Consider the following 21,874-nt stretch of genomic DNA (forward strand, 5'->3'; position numbering starts at 1 on the left):
TACCTACAAGGTTTCAGCAATAAGAGTTTTACCAAACAGGAGAGATGCTGGTTTCTTATATTCCCTGTAAAGGCACTTCTTCGGGAACTAAGAGTATCTGCATGCGGTGGTATCAGTGACGGCTCTAGTTCCGTGCGTGCGGCTCATGGCTAGTAGACGGGTGTATACGGGAGCGTCGCGTCTCTAGACACAGTGGCGTCGGATGGTACGCCATTGCGAAAGCGCAGCTGGTAACGCCCGCCGACCTCTTAGGCAACGGCGGGAGTAGTGACCGCGTATAAAAGCAAGGGTCGGCCCCTCGCTCTACAGTGTCCGGCCCACACCACGACAGCGGGATGGCGCACGCTCGGTCACTGGTGAGTCCTGTAACTAGATTCCGTCTGGGACGAAAATTACGTTCAAATTTGTGGTTGAAAGAACTGATTGTCTCAGCCACACCAGCAATGATTCTGGACCATGTGTATGACGTTCATTTAAATCCCGACGGATGTTAAATCTTTGTTGCTGTCAGGTTCAGCGTAGAATCCTCTTCTTCTCAGCATAATTACGACAACCTACTTACTGTATTCAAGCCTTGGTCTCACTCTGCAAGCCTCTTCCACCCCGCCCTTCTCCCACGCACTTCGTTCCATAGTCAAATTGATGATTACTTGATGCCTCAGGATGTTCCTTACCAACTCATCTCTTCTTGTAATCAACTTGTCCTATAAATTTCATTTTTCTCCACTTCGGCTCACTATGCTTTCATCAGATCGCTTCTTATGATCAAGTTGTCCCATAAATTTCTTTTTTTCCGGTTCCGTATCCCATCATTAGTTACTCGATGTAGGTATCATATCTTCGGCATTCTTCATTTCCAAAACTTCTATTCTCTGAACTGTTTATCGTTCACGATTCACTTCCGTACAAGGCTACAACTCAGACAATTACCTTCAGAAAAAAGACTTCCTAACAAATAATTGTTTAGAAACCAGTTTTTTGCTATCGCCAGCCTGAATTTAATATCATCTCTACCTCGTCCGTAATGTTACTTCGCTGCCCAAGTAGCAGAACTCACCTATTACTTTAAGTGCCTCGTTACCTAATTTAATTGCCTCGGTATCACCCGATTTAATTTGACTACAACCCATTATCCTTGTTTTAATTTTGATGCTATTCATCTTATTATTTCTTGGATTCCTTCACAGCTTGCTCAGGTTACAGACTGAATGCCTATCCTTCTTGTCAAATACTCTTTAAAGTCCGTGTACTTTCTGTACAAGTTGTAAATGGCCATTCCGCTCTCTGTATTTTATCCCTAATAACTTCACAGTCAACAGTGTCAAAATATTTCACCATATCTACAACTTATGTTAACTTAGATCTGCCTTTTTCTTGTTCTAAGATGAAACGTCAAGTCAGTATTGATGTGCACGTTTTCATTTCTGGGGAACCCAAACTGACCTTTCCAGAGATCGATCTCTACCAGTTTCTTCCTTTCTCCTGCAAATAATTCGTTTCATTACATTGCAGCCATCACTTAACACATTGATAGTTCGATAATATCTACACCTGTCACTATCTGCTTTTCTAGAAACTGAAATTATTTTTGAAGTTAGCGGGTATTTCGCCTTTCCCATATATTTTTGTACATTGATCCGGTCTCCCAATGATATCAATAACTCCGAGGGAACGTTCCTACTCTATAGGCGTTATTTCGACTAAACTCTTTCAAGAGTCTGTCAAATTCTTCTCGCAGTAACATATACGTATCTCATTTCATCCTTATATTCTTTTTCTTCCGTTTCTGTATTATGGACTTATAGTTCTTCTCAGTTATGTAGTAGTTTCCACATATACAAGCCCTTGTTACAGTTGTTATTAAATAATTCAAAGAACTTAAGGGGTAATACCACAATTTCTTGACAATTAGTTTGGAGGCAAGGGAAGGTTATAGAAGAATAGCACTTGGGATAGTTATTACATATACATTTAAGTACATTAAAAAAAAATGTTCTTGGAAAATATTACAAGATGGCGTCAATATTGATTTTTGTGTAACTGGTGTTCGTTTGAATAAAGTCGTTCAATTTTCATAAAAAAAGACAGTCATTTGTTAATAAATATTGTTAAAATTAAGTAATCCAAATTCCCTTTAAAATGTTATTTCAAAGTTCTGATTAAATAAAACGATATGAAATTGTTGAAGTTATACTGCGTGCCATTTTCAGAAGCCATATCTCAATAAAACGTGTTTGAAGTTTTGGAGTGTGTTATAGCCACGAACAAATAAAAAATCCACTTTTAGAAAATTCTTACCGTTAATCTGCTATCCCAGGACTGGGCTGTCCTACTGATACCGTTGCAATTGAAATCATAAACACTTGTTTATCGTAGAACGATTGAAATATCGGTCGTGGCAATACCATGAACGCACAAAACCTTACAATTCTGTTTAGCCTTACTCCAAGCTTGCTTCATTCCTAGGACTATTCGGCGGTTAATTTCATATGCGTTCCGTGTAAACTTTCTGCTTCGTATAACAACTTCTTGACAGTCTGGCAAACAATATTTACTGTGAAGCCTAGGACTCGAGGACTCCGTTCTTGTAAACTGATGTCTGCATTGCACGCTTTACATTTCACGTGTTGAGAAATAATAGAGAAAACGGGAAGCAAATTTGTACTCCTGTATCTCAATTCGTAATTCACATAAAAATCCTGGTTACTGTCTTTCAATTTCTTAGCAGAGGCACTGACTCCTTCTGTATTGGTATCAACCTTATATCTATTCTTTGGACGCTTTACTGACATACTGCTTCCACGCCGTGTTGAATACGAAGTTTTCTTATATTTTCTGCTCGAGTACACTTTCTTAGACACCGGCCGCTGTGGCCGAGCGGTTCTACGCGCTTCAGTCTGGACCGCGCGACCGCTAAGGTCGCAGATTGGAATCCTGCCTTGGGCATGGATGTGTGTGATGTCCTTAGATTAGTTAGGTTTAAGTAGTTCTAGGTTCTAGGGGACTGATGACCTCAGATGTGAAGTCCCATAGTGCTCAGAGCCATTTGAACCATTTGAACACTTTCTTACCACTCATTCTTACCTGAACGACAAAACTGTACACTATAAGATTGCAAGTAAACTACAAGAAGTCAGTACTTAAGAAAAAAATCAGGATCGAAGCGAAAGAATTGTTTTTATCGTACACGTAGTGACGCTTGCCGACGCCAAGCTGACGCATATTGTTTTGGAATGCTATACCCAGACGTTGCATGGGGTATTGAGCTGGCGATGGTGGGCCGTTTCGAGTCATCTTAGGCTCCTGAGGAGTAGCTCGGAATTCCGCACAAGAATTGTTTTTGGGATTAATGTTTTTGCCTCATATTTTAGAAGGTTCAAAGCATCTTTCAAGCTAATAAAAATGAGTTTTTTTAAAATTCTTCAGTAGTGTTACCGAAACTTCCTGGCAGATTAAAACTGTGTGCTGGACCGTGACTAGAACTAAGGATCTTTGCCTTTAGCGGGCAAGTGCACTTCCAGCTGAGCTACGCAAGCATGACTCAAGACCCGTCCTCATAGCTTCAGTTCTGCCAGTACCTCGTCTCCTACCTTCCAAACTTCACAGAAGCTATTCTGCAAACCTTGCAGAACTAGCACTCCTGGAAGAAAAGATATAGCGGAGACATGGCTTAGCCACAGCCTGGGGGATGTTTCCAGAATGAGATTTGCACTCTGCAGCGGAGTGCGGGCTGATATGAAACTTCCTGGCAGATTAAAACAGTGTGCCGGACCGAGGCTCGAACTCAGGACCATTGCCTTTCGCGGGAATGTGCTCTACCACTTGCCCGCGAAAGGCAAAGGTCCCGAGTTCGAGTCTCGGTCCGGCACACTGTTTTAATCTGCCAGGAAGTTTCATATCAGCGCACACTCCGCTGCAGAGTGCAAATCTCGTTCTGGAGTAGTGTTACCCTTCAAAAACAAGAAACCAGAAGTGAAAAAGCAGATCAGAAGAGTGGAGTTTTTTAGCAACTTGTTTCAACGGAACGGTCATTAAATTTGGTTATTACTACAACGGTTCCAATTATTGCGCTCGTACATAAGAAAATAGGAGTCCTCGTCATCTATATTGAAAGCACGTGGTAAGCCACACAACAATTTCGAGAGAATTCTTGTAAATGTTTGGATATGTTTAATACGAGGACAATGTTATTCTAAGAGCAACGATTATGCACTGACACTATTCATGGTGAGCTGTTATTGGAGAATGGATAATAGCCGAAATCGTGGTCATCAATAATTTTTTAACGGTTCAAGTAGAAGTTACTGTCGTTTCTAAAATATTATAAGACAGTGGAGACAAGTAAGCAGTAAATGATTTAAGGGAGTATTTCGTAATCGATCGATCACTTTAGGGAGATCGCGGGGATATGAAACTGTGCTTCAGCGGCAAGTAATGATGTAAGTACAGAGAAGGAGACGTGCAGCCTTACATCATACAGATACTGCGTGCCTCAGCGGCTCTATGAGTAACAATAAGCGTAAGGACTTGGCGTCGAAATGCAACGTGCTGTTGATGCAAGCATTGCTACTCAAAGGAGATAGTTTATACGACTCAGTACTGACGCACAGATACATATCAATAGAAACTGGCGGAGTTTGTGCCCGTGAATTAATAGCCGAGTAACTGGTAACCAAAAAAATGAATTACGCCGGTGATCTAACTTGTCCAAGAAAGGAACTACAAATATGTTCATTCAAAATATATGAAAGATACTTAGATTCATAATTTTTCGGTAAGAAGAATTAGTTAAAAAATGGTTCAAATGGCTCTGAGCACTAAACATATGAGGTCATCAGTCCCCTAGAACTTAGAAGTACTTAAACCTAACTAACCTAAGGACATCACACACATCCATGCCCGAGGCAGGATTCGAACCTGCGACCGCAGCAGTCGCGCGGTCCGGACTGAAGCGCCAAGAACCGCTCGGCCACCGCGGCCGGCTGAAGAATTAGTCGTTTAAAATATGTGTGCTTTACTGGATAATGTAGTCTGGAAAGACACAGGCATACTTAAAGCTGCAAAACAGGAACTCAACAGTAGAATGTGAAACATTATCTCATGCAGCAAGCATACAGGGATGCCATTTTTTGTACATATCCTTGAAGCCGCGCCACCTCCTTATATTGTAATGTTGATTGAGGGTGTTGTACGTTGGATCACTTAATGACTTTCGCCTTTAGCCACCCTTGTAACTTAAGTTTAATATTGTTTTTCTTTCAATTTGCAACGATAGCTCTGTTGTGGACTGGCAAGACAGCCAATCTACAGTGACGGGTAGCCGAAAGGCACGCATTTAAGCTCACGCAGGCTGGCGTGAGGTCTGGAACAGTTAAAGGATTTGAGTCTAGCAAATAAAGTACGTAGCTGTTGGAATACTTAACTTTAATCCATAATTGGTGAACATCGGTCTGACGGTACATGCATCACAAGATAAATAGCAATTGATAATGGCGCCTTACTAGGTCGTAGCAAATGACGTAGCTGAAGGCTATGCTAACTATCGTCTCGGCAAATGAGAGCGTAATTTGTCAGTGAACCATCGCTAGCAAAGTCGGCTGTACAACTGGGGCGAGTGCTAGGAAGTCTTTCAGGACCTGCCGTGTGGCGGCGCTCGGTCTGCAATCACTGATAGTGGCGACACGCGAGTCCGACGTATACTACCGGACCACGGCCGATTTAAAGGCTACCACCTAGCAAGTGTGGTGTCTGGCGGTGACACCACAAGCTTGCACTTGATGTGGGCTGCAGTGATGTTCTGAAATTATAAAAATTATCCAGGAACATCAATTGTATTCAGATATAAAAGTATTGCAATAGAGAAAATATTTTGAATACTCCCTACTTAATAGTATATGTGTTACTACACATCATTATCAAAAACAGGTCACAAGTTAAAAATATGTTGAAACTGAAATAACTGGAAACTAACAGAAATTTTCATTTTCAAGACGGAAAGTTCTTACGAGTTTACAGAAATCACTTCATTTGCAAAAATCACATCTTATGTGGTAGAGACCTTTTTCAAGGTTCAAGGTGCTCCAGGACTGACCAAGCATGGTTTAACCGTCAATTCGCTCCGTAATTTGTTTTAAAATGTACAGAATTTTACTCGGCACAAAACAATCTGTAACTGGAGAATTAACAATGGCCTCAATTGCTTTAATTTAATATACTGACATAGCAATATTTACAAACGCTGCACGAAATACCACGTAATGTGTCGCAACAACAGAAACTGCAGAAAATTCCGGAAACTGCGTACGGCGGTCTCTACTACGTTTTCCTCCATTTGATCCTGAAATCGGTCACTAGACGACCATGAAACATCACACGCACTCCCCTAATGAGTAACGATAAACATGCTAACAGGGAATTACAAAATGTAAGAAAGAAAACAGGTCAAACTTGGGCAATACAAAATATGTCCAAATGATCTGTGGAGCCCTGTACCCAGTATCTGTGGGTAAATTAAGCAAACAACAGAATAACATGTACAACTCCAAAAATAACAGCAATTAATAGATTGTTACTGATCTAATATACGGTGAAAATGTGCAAGACAATGAAAGACAATTTAAAATGTATCTGTGCATCGTAAATTCTTAAAGATGATCCACCGCTAGTACGACAAAATCTAACGTGCACACTATTCGTTCAGCTTCTGCTACTTGCATGCCTCTTAGTTGACGTCTCGGTGTTCATTTAAACTATTGGCAACGAATTTGTCAAAAGTAAACAACCTAGCGTCTCAAGCTTAGAAGTAACAGTTCAATTCTTTTTAAATTAGAGATAGAGTCAGTATTGTATAAAAACAAATATTCTAACAACTATTATTTTTGTTGACACTTAGATCCATTGCCGGCTGGTGTGGCCGAGCGGTTCTAGGCACTTCAGTCTGGAAGCGCGCGACCGTTCCGGTCGCAGGTTCGAATCCTGCCTCGGGCATGGGTGTGTGTGATGTCCTTAGGTTAGTTAGGTTTAATTAGTTCTAAATTCTTGGGGACTGATGACCGCAGATGTTAAGTCCCATAGTGCTCAGGGCCATTTGAACCATTTAAAAGTCGTTTTGCTTGTATGGATTGATTTCAAACGATATTTTTGTATAGTTAAAAGCATCAAAGATCTCTTTGCATTTTTGATTTGTTTTCAGTAATTGTGAGATGAGTTTTATAGTATGTTCGCAGTCCAGAACAATGACCTCAGAAGTCAAGTCCCATAGTGCTCAGAGCCATTTTAACCAACCTGTCTGCCTCCAGCCCACCGAATACGTTTTGGCTGCGGTGAACCTCAACCCATCCAATGAATCGCTTCTCGGTGGAGCTATCGACACAGGTGGAATTGTGGTGTAAGGTTGAAGTCTGGACGAATTATGTTCAGATTCCCGTAGACTCATCCAGCATTACTTTTCCCTTATTTTCCGCGAATCACTTAGCGCAAATTTCTTTTTGATTGTAAGGAAACCAAGGAACACCCTAGAATAAAATTTTTATTGCTCAGGACGTTGAATGTAACTCAAAGAAAAAGAATTAGGATGGCAGGAGAGCAATAAGAAAAGAGAATAACCAAATATTTAATATGAAAACCGGAAAATACTTCGAAATAAAATGAGTGAAAAATTATTGGATCCACGAGACAAGAATACATAGTTTGCCAGATGACAGGAAAATATCTCATATGTACAGTCGCTGCCGAAGAAAGTTAAATGCAGTACAAGAACTAGATTATCCTGGCCCGGAGAAGTCTACTCGTATTAAATAGAGGCCTGAAGTTGAGGAAGAAATATTATATAATGAACGTCTTTAGCACAGTATTGTGTGGTAGCGAATCACGGACAGTGGGAAAACGGTAACACAAAAGGAACGAAGCGTTTGTGATATGGTGCTACTGAAGAATGTTGAAAATATAGTGGTCTGATTAAGGAATGAGGAGGTTCTCCGCAGAATCGGAGAAGAAAGGAACTTGTGGTAAATGCTGACAAGAGGAAGGGACAGGACGACAAAATCGTGTGTTAAGTCACCCCAGGAATTAACCTCCACGGTAAGAGAGGGATCCGTTGAGAGTAAAAAATACAGGGGAAGGCAGATATTGCAATACATTCAACTGCGAGTGCTACTCTGAGGTGAAAAGGTTGAGGCAGGAGAGGAATTAATATATTAAAATAATAAATAAAAATGCATAAATTCTGTAAATAAAAATAAAAGCGAAATAACTATACTGGAATCAAATATTAGTACCAAGACACGAAGGGGAAGAAAAACACTGGAAGTTTTTGGTACATGATCTATAGACGGATTTTTCTCATTAAGTAAACAAGTGAAGTAACAAATGGAGGACAGTAGGAAAACAGACAAATCAAGGTAAATGGGAAATACTTAGAGAAGACAAGATAGTTTAGTAAAACTTCTGCCACGGCAGCAAGGAAATTTGTGTTGGAATGATCCGTGGATGTGAAAAACTGTAAGGGTAAAGAGAGACTGCAACACGCTCGTGATAGTTTCCACCTCATTAGTTCTTCTGCAGAAGATGACTGTGTAGTTATTGAAAGCAAACGGTCGAGTTACCAATATACAAAACAAGATATGGGAAGTGTAGCATGCACTGTGCACGAAGATAGTTGAGAACAAGTATACAATGGATAAAGCTTAATATCAAATCATTAAAACTTAACTAATGAGTTAAAACAGTGAGTTAACGATATGAATCTTCTGGGTTGTCAATCGTGATATATTCTAAAATAATGAACCAGTGGTTCGGTCATTATTAAAGTATATGGAAAACTACTTGGCCCCAAGATCTGGGATTATAAGGACGGCAGTGAAGGCAGTACATGAAACTGACCAGGCAGTAGCAGACACACACTAATGAATAGTGAGCGAAACGTTGGAGCGCCGTTTTACAATACGGAAGGATTTTTTGCAAACAGAAGCCAAACTCTAAAGCCTTTGAATACATGGTCCTGTTACAACAGTTTCTTGTATAGATGGAATTTTTCTTGAGATTTTGAATTTTTTTGAACTTGCAAAGTTTGCAAATTTTATATTTCCGCAAAGCGATGTTTAAAGAATTTTGTGAAACCGCCTTGTTTTTCAAAAACTTGACTGGAGGAATATTAACTCTCGAAGAACGGACAGCTCATCTTTAGGAATCAACATGAACTCTGCAACCATCTAACATGTGAATCCTAGGTTACTCTGTTCGGTCATAAAGCACACAAGAAATTAAAATAACGCTGATTAGTTTGTTATCATGCTTCTTGTATTTCAAAATAACTTCGAAACATCTCCGGAGTGCCTAAATGTCTTTATAACGAATATCAGGTGTGCCGGTTGACTGAAGTTTACCTAACAAACAGAGCTTGGTCTTTTAACGACGAGGCTATCTCAGAATCGAAGGTATATCACGTGTTCCTCAAGAGACTCCGTGATAGGGATGTTACTGCTCACAGCTAACGTAACTGACCCAACGGAAAGTCGTGTTGTTAGAAAATTGTTACAAAATGCAGGGAGACCTGTATATGATTTCGAGTTGGTACACAGACTAGTAAACCAACCACTACATAAATATAACGAAATGCGTCTAAACTGACGGAAAACCCCATATCGCTTACCACTTTGTTGACATTCAGTCACTGTAGTAAATTACAACCACCTAGTATCTGGAAGTATCTGTCCAGGCTGATTTAATCTGGAGCCACAGTGTCGTGTCTACTCGTGAGGAAAACAGGCGACGTATTGAGATTTATAACTACCTTAGCGTAATCCACGAATGAAAGATGTCTTTTATAAAACCATTGTTCCGTCAATTATTGAGTGTTATTCATTCACCTGAATCACCAACTAAGATGAATTAGTGGACGATATAGAGACATATCAAAGGAGCACTATTAGTTCTTTCCCATCCTTTACTACCCTGATATTACTGCCAAACTTGGCATTTGATGTTCCTGTAACTCTCAAAAAATGTATTGTGTTATGCAATCAGCATTTGGCGTATCGGCCATGAGGAAAAAATTAGAAAAATTGAGATGTATACGGAGAGGTGCCTACAAACCTTCTTTGCAGGTACTCTCCGCCATGCGCCATGCGGTGTTGATGTTGTGCAGAATTCAGTCAATATGTTCGGGATCATGTCTATTATAATTAGGAATGCTGCTGTCTCAGTTTTAAGCAGTGATACACAGGATTTATTAATGTTCGGCTTTTCTACCTTGAAAAGTCCACTCCAGTAACGTCTTGCATTGGGGGGCATACATAGAACAGGGACCGTACCTAAAAATCCAGTTACATATGTGGGCTCTATTGCTGCTAAGAAATTACCCTAAGCAGTCCTGTGTCAACGTTAAGCCTTCTGAGAAGATTTAGGTTCCCACGACTAGAGAATGTGGTATTGCCTTTTGGACGATCTTATAGCAGTGCATAATCTTGTATACTTTTCCCAGTTACACCTAATAAAATTTTTCAGATTGTCTGATCATTTTAACAGAAAGAATGAAAACATTCATTTTGTGTGAAATTATCCTCCAGTGAACCAAATAAGTATGTCTGCTAATCTGTTACAGGTATGTCTCCTGCTGGGGGCCTGGCTGATGGTGCTTGTGGGCTGTGACACTGCGTATCCTGGATACCCTTTTAACGACTACCCCTGGTACCCCTACCACAAGTACCCTGTATACCCATTCAGCCACTATCCCCTGTACCATTTCAACGATTACCCTGCGTACAAGAACTATCCTGTCCATCCTTTCAAGGACTACTATGAATATCCTCACAAGTTTACTTCCCTGTATCCTCACAAAGACTACCCTCTTTATTCTCACAGTCAGTGGCCTGTGGAGCACAAGAAAGATGTCCACAGCGAGTGGCCTGTAGAACACGTCAAGGATGTCCACAGCGAGTGGCCCGTGGGACACGTCGAAAACGTCGACAAGTGGCCCATCGAAGATGTTCACGTGCACAAGGAGCTTGTGAAGCCCCACAAGGGTCACCACCACCAGCACATCATCGAGTACGATCCTTACATCCATGGATATCCTTACCACCACCACCACCATCACTCCCATAAACATCCTGCACATAAGCACCTTGGTGAGTAAACCTTCTCTACAGTTTAGAAGTCTCTTACTACATGTCTGTGTATCTTAGCAATAATGTGTGGGACTAATACAGAAGTAACATCAGTCAGTTACGATTTTATTCTTGAAATAATCATTTCTCTTTTGCGAAGATTTCAAACCTCAGCAGAAACAAATGTATCATCTTTCATCATCGCTACATTTTTTGCAGAGACGTGTACTCTCTACGAGCGAGGGGACCACGTCTGTTCGTCATAAATGATGCCATCCAAATTGGTGCTATATGCAGTACATGACCATAAATGAAAGTGATAGAAGTGGGAGTTCTAGATGGGAAAACGTTTAGAAAAAAATAGCATTTTTGGCGCTGGTCGAGTGACACACCACTGCACCAGCTGCTGCCTAAAAATTACACAGACTTGAACGACCCAAGCCTCGCCTGACCCGCGCCAAAAATGCTATTCCCTCTAAACGCTTGCCCATCTAGAGCTCCCACTTCTGACACGTTCATTTCTGACCAAGCCCTGCAAATACCATTAGCCTATATTTCTTTCCGAGCCACTGAGTAACTTGAAGAAAGCCAGGCAATGACCCTAGCCGGTGAGGTTCCTAAGAGAGTCTTTAAAAAAGTTTGCGGTGCACAGCCCGAGACCAGGATCCTCGCCTGATTGTAGATAAAGTGTGCCTTTCTTCACCGCGGCACTAGGAGGTGGAGGGAAAGGGGAGGGTGGCGGGCCCATCAACCCATCGATGTAGCCTCCTTTTATCCCCAGGTAAGGCCCCGGTACCCGTTTGATAGCAGGCTGAATGGACCTGGAGCCGTCATGGGGGGACTGGAACGTGGAAAAATTCCCACCCATCCGGCATTCAGCACTGTTAGTTCTCAAAAGAAGACAATAAAATGTAAGAACATCGATGTTTTTTCCCCAATCAAATTTTCTTGGAGTTTTAGCTCATATACAAATGCTTGTGGAAATGTATGCAGATTCTTCATTTTTTGAACCTAAAAAACTATAAGAGTGTTGTGGATGAGGCTATTTACTCGTGTCGCAACTGTATGAGTGCATAGTATATTGTTGGAGGCGTTGGAAAATTTTTGGAACTATCGATATACTTTTGTCGGCATTTACGAAAGGTATCGATATTAGCAACACAAAAATCGATATGTTTTCGTACTGGTTGACGATTTAATATTTACAGGATTTTTTTTAGATTGATGAGAATCACAGAAATGATTAATAAACATTTAAAAATGACTCATTAATTAGTAAAAGACACATGTACTATAAAATCACTTATTTACAAAAAAGCTAATTAATGTAACTAGTAATTATCAGTTATAGACATTAAAAGAACTCTTTAATACTTCCCCTTATCAGTCTGCTTCTGTTGTCAGGACAACCAAGTTTATTAAGGAAGACACTTCCGCGCGGAACAGGAGAAGCTTAGCATATAATTTTTGAGCAACTTCTGACGAAACGAGTGCGAAATGACGACTGTTAATTCAGAGCTTACAGAATTATAGATCCGTCCTAATGTGGTTGATCGAGGTATTGCTTTAGCTCTTTGGGCCCAGAAATTCCTTGCGTGATTGAGCTTTGAGACAACAACATTTCATGTCGTCACCAAATTGGAGGCTTCTTAGAGTCTTCTTGTGTGACATCTGAAACTCTATATTTAGGAGGAAATTGAACCGTTCACCTATGTTCAGAACGAATTTCTTTAGTTATTTCCGCTATTGCACCTGAAACTGCAAGAGGAGTATCAAAATGAATGTCCTTGACCTGGGGATCCGGAACTGTAGCCATGGCAAGAAAAGCATTTTTATCCAGGGGACTACTGTGAGTAACGCATTTTCTGCAGACTCTTCTAAATCAGTTGAAGTTATTGCGTGCTCCACTTTTTCTCGAAGCAGGGTTGTTATAGGAATGCCTAAGCTTGCACTCAAAACAACTAGCGCCACAAACCTCTTCAGTGGCTTGTTTGAACGCTGCAGGAAGTTTAACGAGACTTCTTATCAGTAATCGATCTCGCGCAAAGATTTACACTACAATTCTGCTAGTACTCGGTTATGACTTTTTGCAAATATACCTTTTCGACTTCCGCGCGCAATCTTTGTTGGTCACTATTTTCCGCCCCCTCTGCAGCAGCCTAATAACAGAGTGGGAAGTACAACACAGAGAAGTGAGTAAGAGATTTATGAAAGACTTATAATATTATATTTATGGAAGATTTATAATATCCTTCTTTCATTGTGATGAAGTGCACGATTTATAATCTCGCGCTGGTGCCTGAGATAACTTTCTTATGAAAATTTTTGTGTTACGATTCACAAAAGTAGTGTAAATGAATGAGAAGAGCGAGTGTGCCATTAAAGAAGCAGCGGAAAGCTATAGTTATTACCGTCGGTGTTGTCGTTACCTTCTTTGGATTTTACCGCTGGCACTGCTACAGTGAAATGCACTTGCACGAGACACGCTGTTCTTCGACTTGACTGTCATGTTTATAGTATAGGTCGCAAATCATTAACTTCATTTAATATCAATTCTTCAATTCTTCAGGTTTATTGATTGTGATACTGAAACTCCGGAGCAACTCATTGTTAAAATGCTAATTCCAACAATGTAACTAAAGCGACTGCAGGACAGTAATCTTCAGACCTTCCGCCGTATGTTGCCATAATGCGACGCTATTAGCATCTATCACGTGACTTCAGACAGCAAGTCCAAAATGGCCGACAGTGATGTTTCATTTCGACAGCTTGCTGTCATTGAATTCCTTGTCAAAGAGGCAAAATCTGCTGCTGAAATTCACCTCAGACTTCAACTTCTATGAAGATGTCGGTGTGAGTGCTAGAGGTATTACGAGATGGTGAGCTCATTAGAGAAGACATTCAGTGCAAACCATGCAGTAGGGCACAGTACAGTGTAAGAAATGATGCAATGCTTTGGTTATCGAAAAGTTTGTGATCGTTGGGTCCCACATTTATTGACTCAAGACCACAAAATTCAGAGAAGAAACTGTGGATGGAAAATCTTACACATCCTCCCTACAATAGCGACTTGACACCCTCCGATTTCCATCTTTTTCATTCCGTAAAGGAACAGATGCGAGTCTAGCACTACGAGACGGAGCATATTCAGAAAACAGTGCGTCAGTGTATTCGTGTAGATGGCTCAAATGGTTCAAATGGCTCTGAGCACTATGGGACTTAACATCTGAGGTCATCAGTCCCCTAGACTTAGAACTACTTAAACCTAACTAACCTATGGACGTCACACACATCCATGCCCGAGGCCGGATCCGAACCTGCCACCATAGGGTCCGCAGCTCGTGGTCGTGCGGGTTCGATTCCCGGCGGGGTCAGGGATTTTCTCTGCCTCGTGATGACTGGGTGTTGTGTGATGTCCTTAGGTTAGTTAGGTTTAAGTAGTTCTAAGTTCTAGGGGACTTATGACCATAGATGTTGAGTCCCATAGTGCTCAGAACCATTTGAACCATTTTTTTTGCCAGCATAGCAGCAGCGCGGTTCCGGACTGAAGCGCCTAGAACCGCTCGGCCACAACGGCCGGCCGTGCAGATGGAACGGAGTCCTATCGGAAGGGTATTTGAAACCGGCAGAACGATGGGAAGAATATGTGCAAATAAATGGAGATTATGTTTAAAAGTGAGAGAAAAGTCTGTGGATTACGCCCAAGTACTTGCTTTCTGTAAAAGTGTATGAGGTTTAAAAATTGTTGCTTACTACTTTCGTATATAGTTGCAGACTGTCAGTACGAGGATATTATTAAAATAATATCGAACGTATATGGGGGTGAGGTTGACATACTCATATTACTTGCTATGTACCACGTGAAGTAATATGTGTTCTCAAACAAGATCTCAAAACCCGAGAAAATTATTCCATGAGTCATAATTAACGGAAAATATGCAAAATATGTTAGGAGGTTGATTCGTTTGTTTCCAAAACTAGTTGTTATATGAGCAGCAAAAAGAACTGAACTTAAGTGCCTGAGAAGCTCACTAATATTCTTGTTCTAGTTCAAATTTTCATCAACATGCACACCCAAAAAACTGAAATAGTCTATCCTGTCTGCTGAATTCTTTTCATGTTCTACATCAGTTGTTGCTATTGACTATATTTGTTTTACAAAATAGAATATAGTGTTTTTTCTCAAAATTTAGAGGGAGTCTATTTTCAGAGAACCATTTAACAATTCACTGAAAAGCAACGTTCAGGCAATAACAATAGCTTCTGCTGCTTTCTATTTAATCAGATTTATTATCCAAACCAAATACTACGTTTTACTGGCAGAACTAGGACTGTTAATATTTTTAAAATACCGGGAAGCCGATATATCGATATTTAAAAGGACAATGTCGTCTCCCCATACATCGATGGACGTAATAGACATATCGATATATCGACGGAAAAATATCGCTTTACCTGTCCATAAAAATATCAACTGCACATTATAAATATACTGCTGGTTTTACAGTTGTATATTTAAATACTAATTTATTATTAGATACTCTTTACATCAACAAGCTAGCAGCCTGCTTGTCCCACTTAGAGCAATAATTGCAAGGATAACGATGCAATTTCACGCTTGGAGATAACCACTTCGTTACCGCTGGTAACCGTATGTAAGTGGCATAATCAAAGATCTCCGCTGGGTCCGTCGTCCGGTTTCGTCACATTTCGGATTTGTCCGGAACAGTTTATCTCGACTTTCCTGTTTTCTTCATTTTTGTCAACGCTAGCGACCTAGCAGTGGTAATGTCAAAATTGCGTGGTGAAGCTAAACGTTGCCGTTTCTGTTGGTAGCGTCGAGTGCCGATTACGTCAGAATTTCCTCTGACACCGTCCGTCCACCGTAAAGACCCACCTCGTCATTTAGATTTTTGATCATCATTTTCAGCAACAGTTTTTGAAGAATGGCAATGTGAAGAAATATGCTATATGCTGTTTCTTCGCATCGGAAATCTTGTTATTCCATTCACACCACCCCTATCCCCTTCTCCCCCTCCCCGCCCCCAGTGCAATTGGACTACTTCTTTTGTGCCATATAATTGCTTCGCACATTCAAAGAGAAAGTCTGGACGTGATGAAAGCTCAAAAAGTTGTAAGATTTCTTCACAGAGTGAATGTAAAATTATGTTCTACTACAATCTCAAAAGAACAACTTAAAATACTTACTGACAATTGTGAAAAATCTATAACATAAAATAAAGACATCGATCATCGATATTAACAATCTTATTTCGATATTTCAGTGGAAGTTTGTAGCCGATACATATCGAAGTATTTTGGGAAAAGTATCGGTATGTCGATATTCTATCGACTGTCCTAGGCAGAACACTTAGCAGATGCAAAATGTTTACTAGTGAGATTACCTACATTACGCTCGTTCGCCCTCTGCTAGAGTAGTGCTGTCCTGTACGAGATTTGTATCAGACAGGATTGACGCAAGACATCGAAAAAGTTCAAAGGATGGCAACTCATTTTAATCTTCACGAAATATGGGGGAAAATGTCACGGATATGATAAGTGATTTGGGATGACAAACATTAGACTAGAGGCGTGTTTCGTTGCCGCTAGAATCTTTCACGAAATTTCGATCGCAGACAATCTCCTCTGAACGTAAAAGTATTTTACTATCGCGAAAGTATGTAGGGAAAAAGTATCATCATAATACAATGAGAGAAATCAGAGCTCGTACAGAGAGATTTAAGAGGTCATGTTAGATTTAAGAGGTCATTTTTACCACGCGCTGTTAGAGAGTAACGGTAGAGAAACAGTCTGAAAGTGGTTCAAACAACTCTCTACTGGGCGGGTGATTTGTAGAGTAGTCACTTAGATGTAGAGTACCGTATAACACTACTATTGTCTGCAAAAAGTACCAATTCTGCTTCATCAACGTGGAAGGAGGATCAGATGAGGATCTCGTGGGAGTCCCTTTGTGGTACCTCCTAACTTACTTGAATTTTCTCTCCTTCCTACATTATTTGAATTACTTAGCACAAGTTTTTCCATTCATTTCGTTAAGCATAATTCAAATTAGTTGTATGTAAACCCGTCAACATCGTAAAATTGAAACTACACAATCAAACACATTGCAAAGATAGCAAGATATAAACTGGCGGCATTTTATTATTTAGGGATTATAATAGTTGGCCAGTGAATGTGTAAACAGCATTCTCAGTTGAGCAACACTTCTAGAATCCAAACTGTGATATGTTCTGTAAATTATTTCTGTTCAAATAAGATATTCCTCATCAGTACGTTACTTTCTCGAATATTTTGGAAAAATATATAAGTAAGAAAACTGGGCGATAATCTTTCTTGTAACTTTCGTATAAAGAGCTTTTACAATTGCATATTTTAGTCTCTCTGAAAGAATTACCTGTTCCAGTGATGCATTACGTATATCACTGAGGACACAAAGTATTACGTTAGGACAACTTGCAAGAAATCTGTTTTAAAGTCCATCAGCACCATATGAGCTTTCGTTTTTCTGAATATATCTAATTCTGTTAATTTCATTGAAAGATGCTGGCACTACTTATCGTTGCTAAAAGTTTTGTGGAATGAAATCTTTCTATATTGTCTTTTCCGCGCGGGGTAGTCGCGCGGTCTAGGGCGTATTGTCACGGTCCGCTCGGCTCCCTCCGTCGGAGGTGCGAGTCCTCCCTCGGGCATGGGTGTGTGTGTCGTCCTTAGCGTAAGTTAGTTTAAGTTAGATTAAATAGAGTGTAAGCTTAAGGACCGATGACCTCAGCAGTTTGGTTGCATAAGAACTCTTACTTCTTCAACTGATCCGTTTAATCCTATATTTGCTGCTACATTTAGAAAAAGATTATTAAAAATCATTACAGCTTGCCAATTCTCAGTCACACGTTGTCATTTAGTTCAATTATTATGGTGTCTGGTTGTCCTGTCTCATGTTTCTCAATATCTCATATAGTTCTAAACTTATTATTTGCGTTGTTCATTTCTGTCAAGACGTGTAGTTTCTGTAAATTTTCATGATTTTCCTTAATATATTACAGTACTTTTTGGACGTCTGGACACATCCTGACGTCGACGCAAATTTACCTTTCCTTTTACGTTAAATTTTAGTCTTCATATTTATCCATGGCTTACGTGACTTTTTGATGGGATTTTTGGATAATTTTTCAGTCAATCACATTCAAATATTGACACAAAATTACCACGGAATACACTGAATTTGACACACTAGTATCTCTTTCCATATACACTAAGGTGACAAGTCATGATATAGTGATATGCACATATGCAGATGGCGGTAGTATCGGGTACAAAAGGTACAAAAGTGCACTGCATTGGCTAAGCAGTCATTTGTGCTCAGGTGATTCATGTGAAAAGGTTTCCGATGTGATTCTGGCCGTACGACGAGAATTAACAGACTTTGAACGCGGAATGGTAGTTGGAGCTAGACGCATGGGTCATTGTGAATTCAATATTCCGACATCCACAGTGTCGAGAATGTACCGAGAATGCCAAATTTCAGTCGTTATCTCTCACTACAAACAATGCAGTGGGCGATGCAGTAACGACAGAGAACAGTGATGTTTGTTTAGAGTTCTCAGTTCAAATGACTGAGCACTATGGGACTTAACATCTGTGGTCAGCAGTCCCCTAGAACTTAGAACCACTCAAACCTAACCAACCCAAGGACACCACACACATCCATGCCCGAGGCACGATTCGAACCTGCGACCGCAGCAGTCGCGCGGTTCCGGACTGAGCGTCTGAACCGCTAGACCACCGCGGCCGGCAGAGTTCTCAGTGCTAACAGACAAACAACACTGCGTGAAATAACCGCAGAAGTAAATGTGTGACGTACGACGAGCGTATACGTTAGGACAATGCACGAAATTTGAAGTTAATGGGCTATGGCAGCAGACGAATAACGCGAGAGGTTTTGCTAACAGCTCGACATCGCCTGCTGTTCCTCTCCTGGGATTGCAGCTGTTTCTGTTGGACCATAGGCGGCTGTAAAATCATGGCCTGATCAGATAATTCCCAATTTCAGTTGATAAGAGCCAATGGTAGGGTTCGAGTGTGAGGCAGACCCCACGAAGCTATGGACGCAAGTTGCCAACAAGCACTGTGCAAGCTGGCGGTGGCTCCATGATGGTAATGACTGTGTTTATATGGCGCGGACCGAGTCCTCATGTTCAGCTGAACCGGCCATTGAGTGGAAATGGTTACGTTCGGCACCTTGGAGATCATCTGCAGGCATTCATGGACTTCTTGTTTTCAGACAAAGATGCGCTATGTCACCAGGGCACAATTGTTTGCGATTGGTTTGAAGAACATTCTTGACTGTTCGAGCGAATGATTTACCTACCCAGATCGCTTGACATTTATGGGACATAACCTAGAGTTCAGTTAGTGCACAAAATCCTCCACAAGCAACACTTTCTCTATAACTGACACCTATAGCGGCAGTATGGCTCAGTCTTTCTGCAGGAGACTTCCAACGACTTGTTGAGTCCATGATAGCTCACGTTGCTGCACTATGCTGAGCAAATGGAGGTCTGATTAGATATTCGGATGTATCCCCTATCTTCTGTCACCTCAACATATGTCTCATCTCATAAGACCTCTTTTAATTTGTTGTTAAAACTTGGTGCGCTTTTGTCGTTAACAAACCTCATTGCTTTGCGTGTTTTCCGACATCACGATCGTACCACATTTCATAACGAAACTCAATATGTCGTAACCATTCCTATTAATAAGTAAACAAAACAGAACAAACAGTCCTAACCGTGGCAGTGGAGGGTTTATTCTTTATAGTCCTCAATTTACCTGTACAACTGACTTTTTCTCTAATTTCGCAGCCTAGCTTTATAGCCTAACTAACGTAATTCTTCATGTTTACAGCTCGTATACCATTCTTCCGCTCAGTCCCATCGTACTTCAATGTCTACAACATCTTTGATGGTGGAGACACCCAACAGGAGGCTGCAGCAGAAGCTACAGCAACAGCCAATGATGAAGTCCCCCGGGAGTCTTTGCAGACTGGGAACAACATCGAAGCTCCACTGTCTCGAGGCGTATCCGTGGACCAGGCAGCAGCATCGGCACCGGCAGTGGCGACTGTCCAAGCGAGCGCGCCTGCAACTTTCCTGAGTGCAGCAGTTCCCACTGTACAGCAGGTGACGCCTGCCCCTGCTGAAAAGTCGATGATGCCAACACCAGATGCAATGCTGTTTCAACAAGGGAACGTCCCAGTATCTGTAGCTGATGTAACGAGACCTGTGTCTTTTCCAGTGCCAAACCAACAAGGGAGTTTCACAGGTCCCACTACATTCGCGGCAAGTTCCTTGCCGCTACCTCCGCCAAACCAACAGGGAACTTTCCCACCTCCCACTTCATTCGCAGTGAGACCCTTACTACCGTCAATGACAAACCAGCAAGGGGCATTCTCAGCTCCAACATCGTTTGCTATGAGCCCTTTCCCATCTCCTTTCCCAAACCGACAAGGTAGTTTTTCAAGTCCCGCTGCATTTGCAGCAAGACCTTTTCCACCTCCATTCACAAATCAGCAAGTAAGCTTCCCAGCTCCCATGGGAGATGCAAGGAGGCCTGTGACAACAGTGGTGCCACATCAGCAAGGCAATCTCCCAGCTCCCATGGCAGACATGAGGGTGTCAGTGCCAGTTTCGGTATCAAACCAGCAACAGAACTTCCCAGCTCCCATGGGAGATGTGAGGAGTTTTGTGCCGTCAATGGTGCCAAACCAGCAAGGGAGCTTTCCAGCTCCCATGGGAGATGCGATGAGGCCTGTGGCGACAGTGATGCCACATCAGCAAGTCTTCTCAGCTCCCGTGGAAGACTCGAGGCCTGTGGCAGCGGCAGAGCCAAATCAGCAAGGGAGCTTCCCAACTCCCATGGGAGATGGAAGAAGGCCTGCACCAGTGGCACGTCCAAATCAGCAAAGTAATTCACCAGCTGCTGTAGCGTCCACCATTGACCAGCAGGTCCACTTTGTCACGCCGACAGCCATGGAGACAGACACATCAGCACATGAAAACAACTTGCAGTCAGCTTTCCTGACCTTCCCAGCTGCCAAGCCTGACACTCCCAAGGGCTTCTTCAGTGGTGTCACTGCTCAGCCAGAGGTTCCATCCGGCTTCAACAGCGTCAGCAGCCAGACTGACTCCCCAGTGGCCTTCATGAGTGGTGGTGGTGTTGGGGCAGCCGTACCATCCCACAGTCGCTTCGGCTGGTACCCTCGCTTCAAGTTCGTCAACGTCGCTGACACCTTAGGCCGCACCACCGAGTCTCCAAAGACGGTTTCCACGGTTCAGTTCCCCACCAGCACAGTCACAAAGACCACTTCCCACTGACCACTTTCAAAGTTCGTCATGCAGAGCCTAAAGAAACAGGAGGTTAATAGCCATGTGTAAATATCTCCTTATTGTATATTTATTGCCAGTTAATAAATAAAATTTGACTAACAACCAAGTTCTGCACTTTTGTTCGTATTTGTGTACTCCAAAATAATTGATACCATCCTCCATCTCTTTCTGTTTTGAGCTTATCTTGTCAATAAATAGTATAGAGTAATTGGGCAAACTAATGTGAACACATTAGCTTATTCTAGGCGCGCAGTCCGGAACCGCGGGGCTGCTACGGTCGCAGGTTCGAATCCTGCCTCGGGCATGGATGTGTGTGATGTCCTTCGGTTAGTTAGGTTTAATTAGTTCTAAGTTCTAGGGGACTTA

At 41.6% G+C, this 21,874-nt stretch overlaps 1 protein-coding gene across 1 annotated transcript; it reads left to right on the forward strand.

Annotated features, from left to right (window-relative positions):
• The first annotated feature begins 335 nt into the window (after positions 1 to 335).
• Positions 336 to 21,496, forward strand: LOC124712355 (nuclear envelope pore membrane protein POM 121-like). Its single transcript, XM_047242650.1, has 3 exons — positions 336 to 356; positions 10,601 to 11,126; positions 20,028 to 21,496. The coding sequence occupies exons 1-3, from the start codon at positions 336 to 338 to the stop codon at positions 21,494 to 21,496; spliced, it is 2,016 nt and encodes a 671-aa protein (XP_047098606.1).
• The last annotated feature ends 378 nt before the right edge of the window (positions 21,497 to 21,874 follow it).

The sequence above is a fragment of the Schistocerca piceifrons genome, chromosome 8 (genome assembly GCF_021461385.2).
Source record: "Schistocerca piceifrons isolate TAMUIC-IGC-003096 chromosome 8, iqSchPice1.1, whole genome shotgun sequence".
NCBI classification, from domain to species: domain Eukaryota; kingdom Metazoa; phylum Arthropoda; class Insecta; order Orthoptera; family Acrididae; genus Schistocerca; species Schistocerca piceifrons.

Coding starts and splice junctions, on each gene's coding strand:
- LOC124712355 (XM_047242650.1), top strand. CDS start 336: ATGGCGCACGCTCGGTCACTG. Junction 357..10,600: donor TGGCGCACGCTCGGTCACTG/GTGAGTCCTGTA, acceptor AATCTGTTACAG/GTATGTCTCCTGCTGGGGGC. Junction 11,127..20,027: donor TCCTGCACATAAGCACCTTG/GTGAGTAAACCT, acceptor TCATGTTTACAG/CTCGTATACCATTCTTCCGC.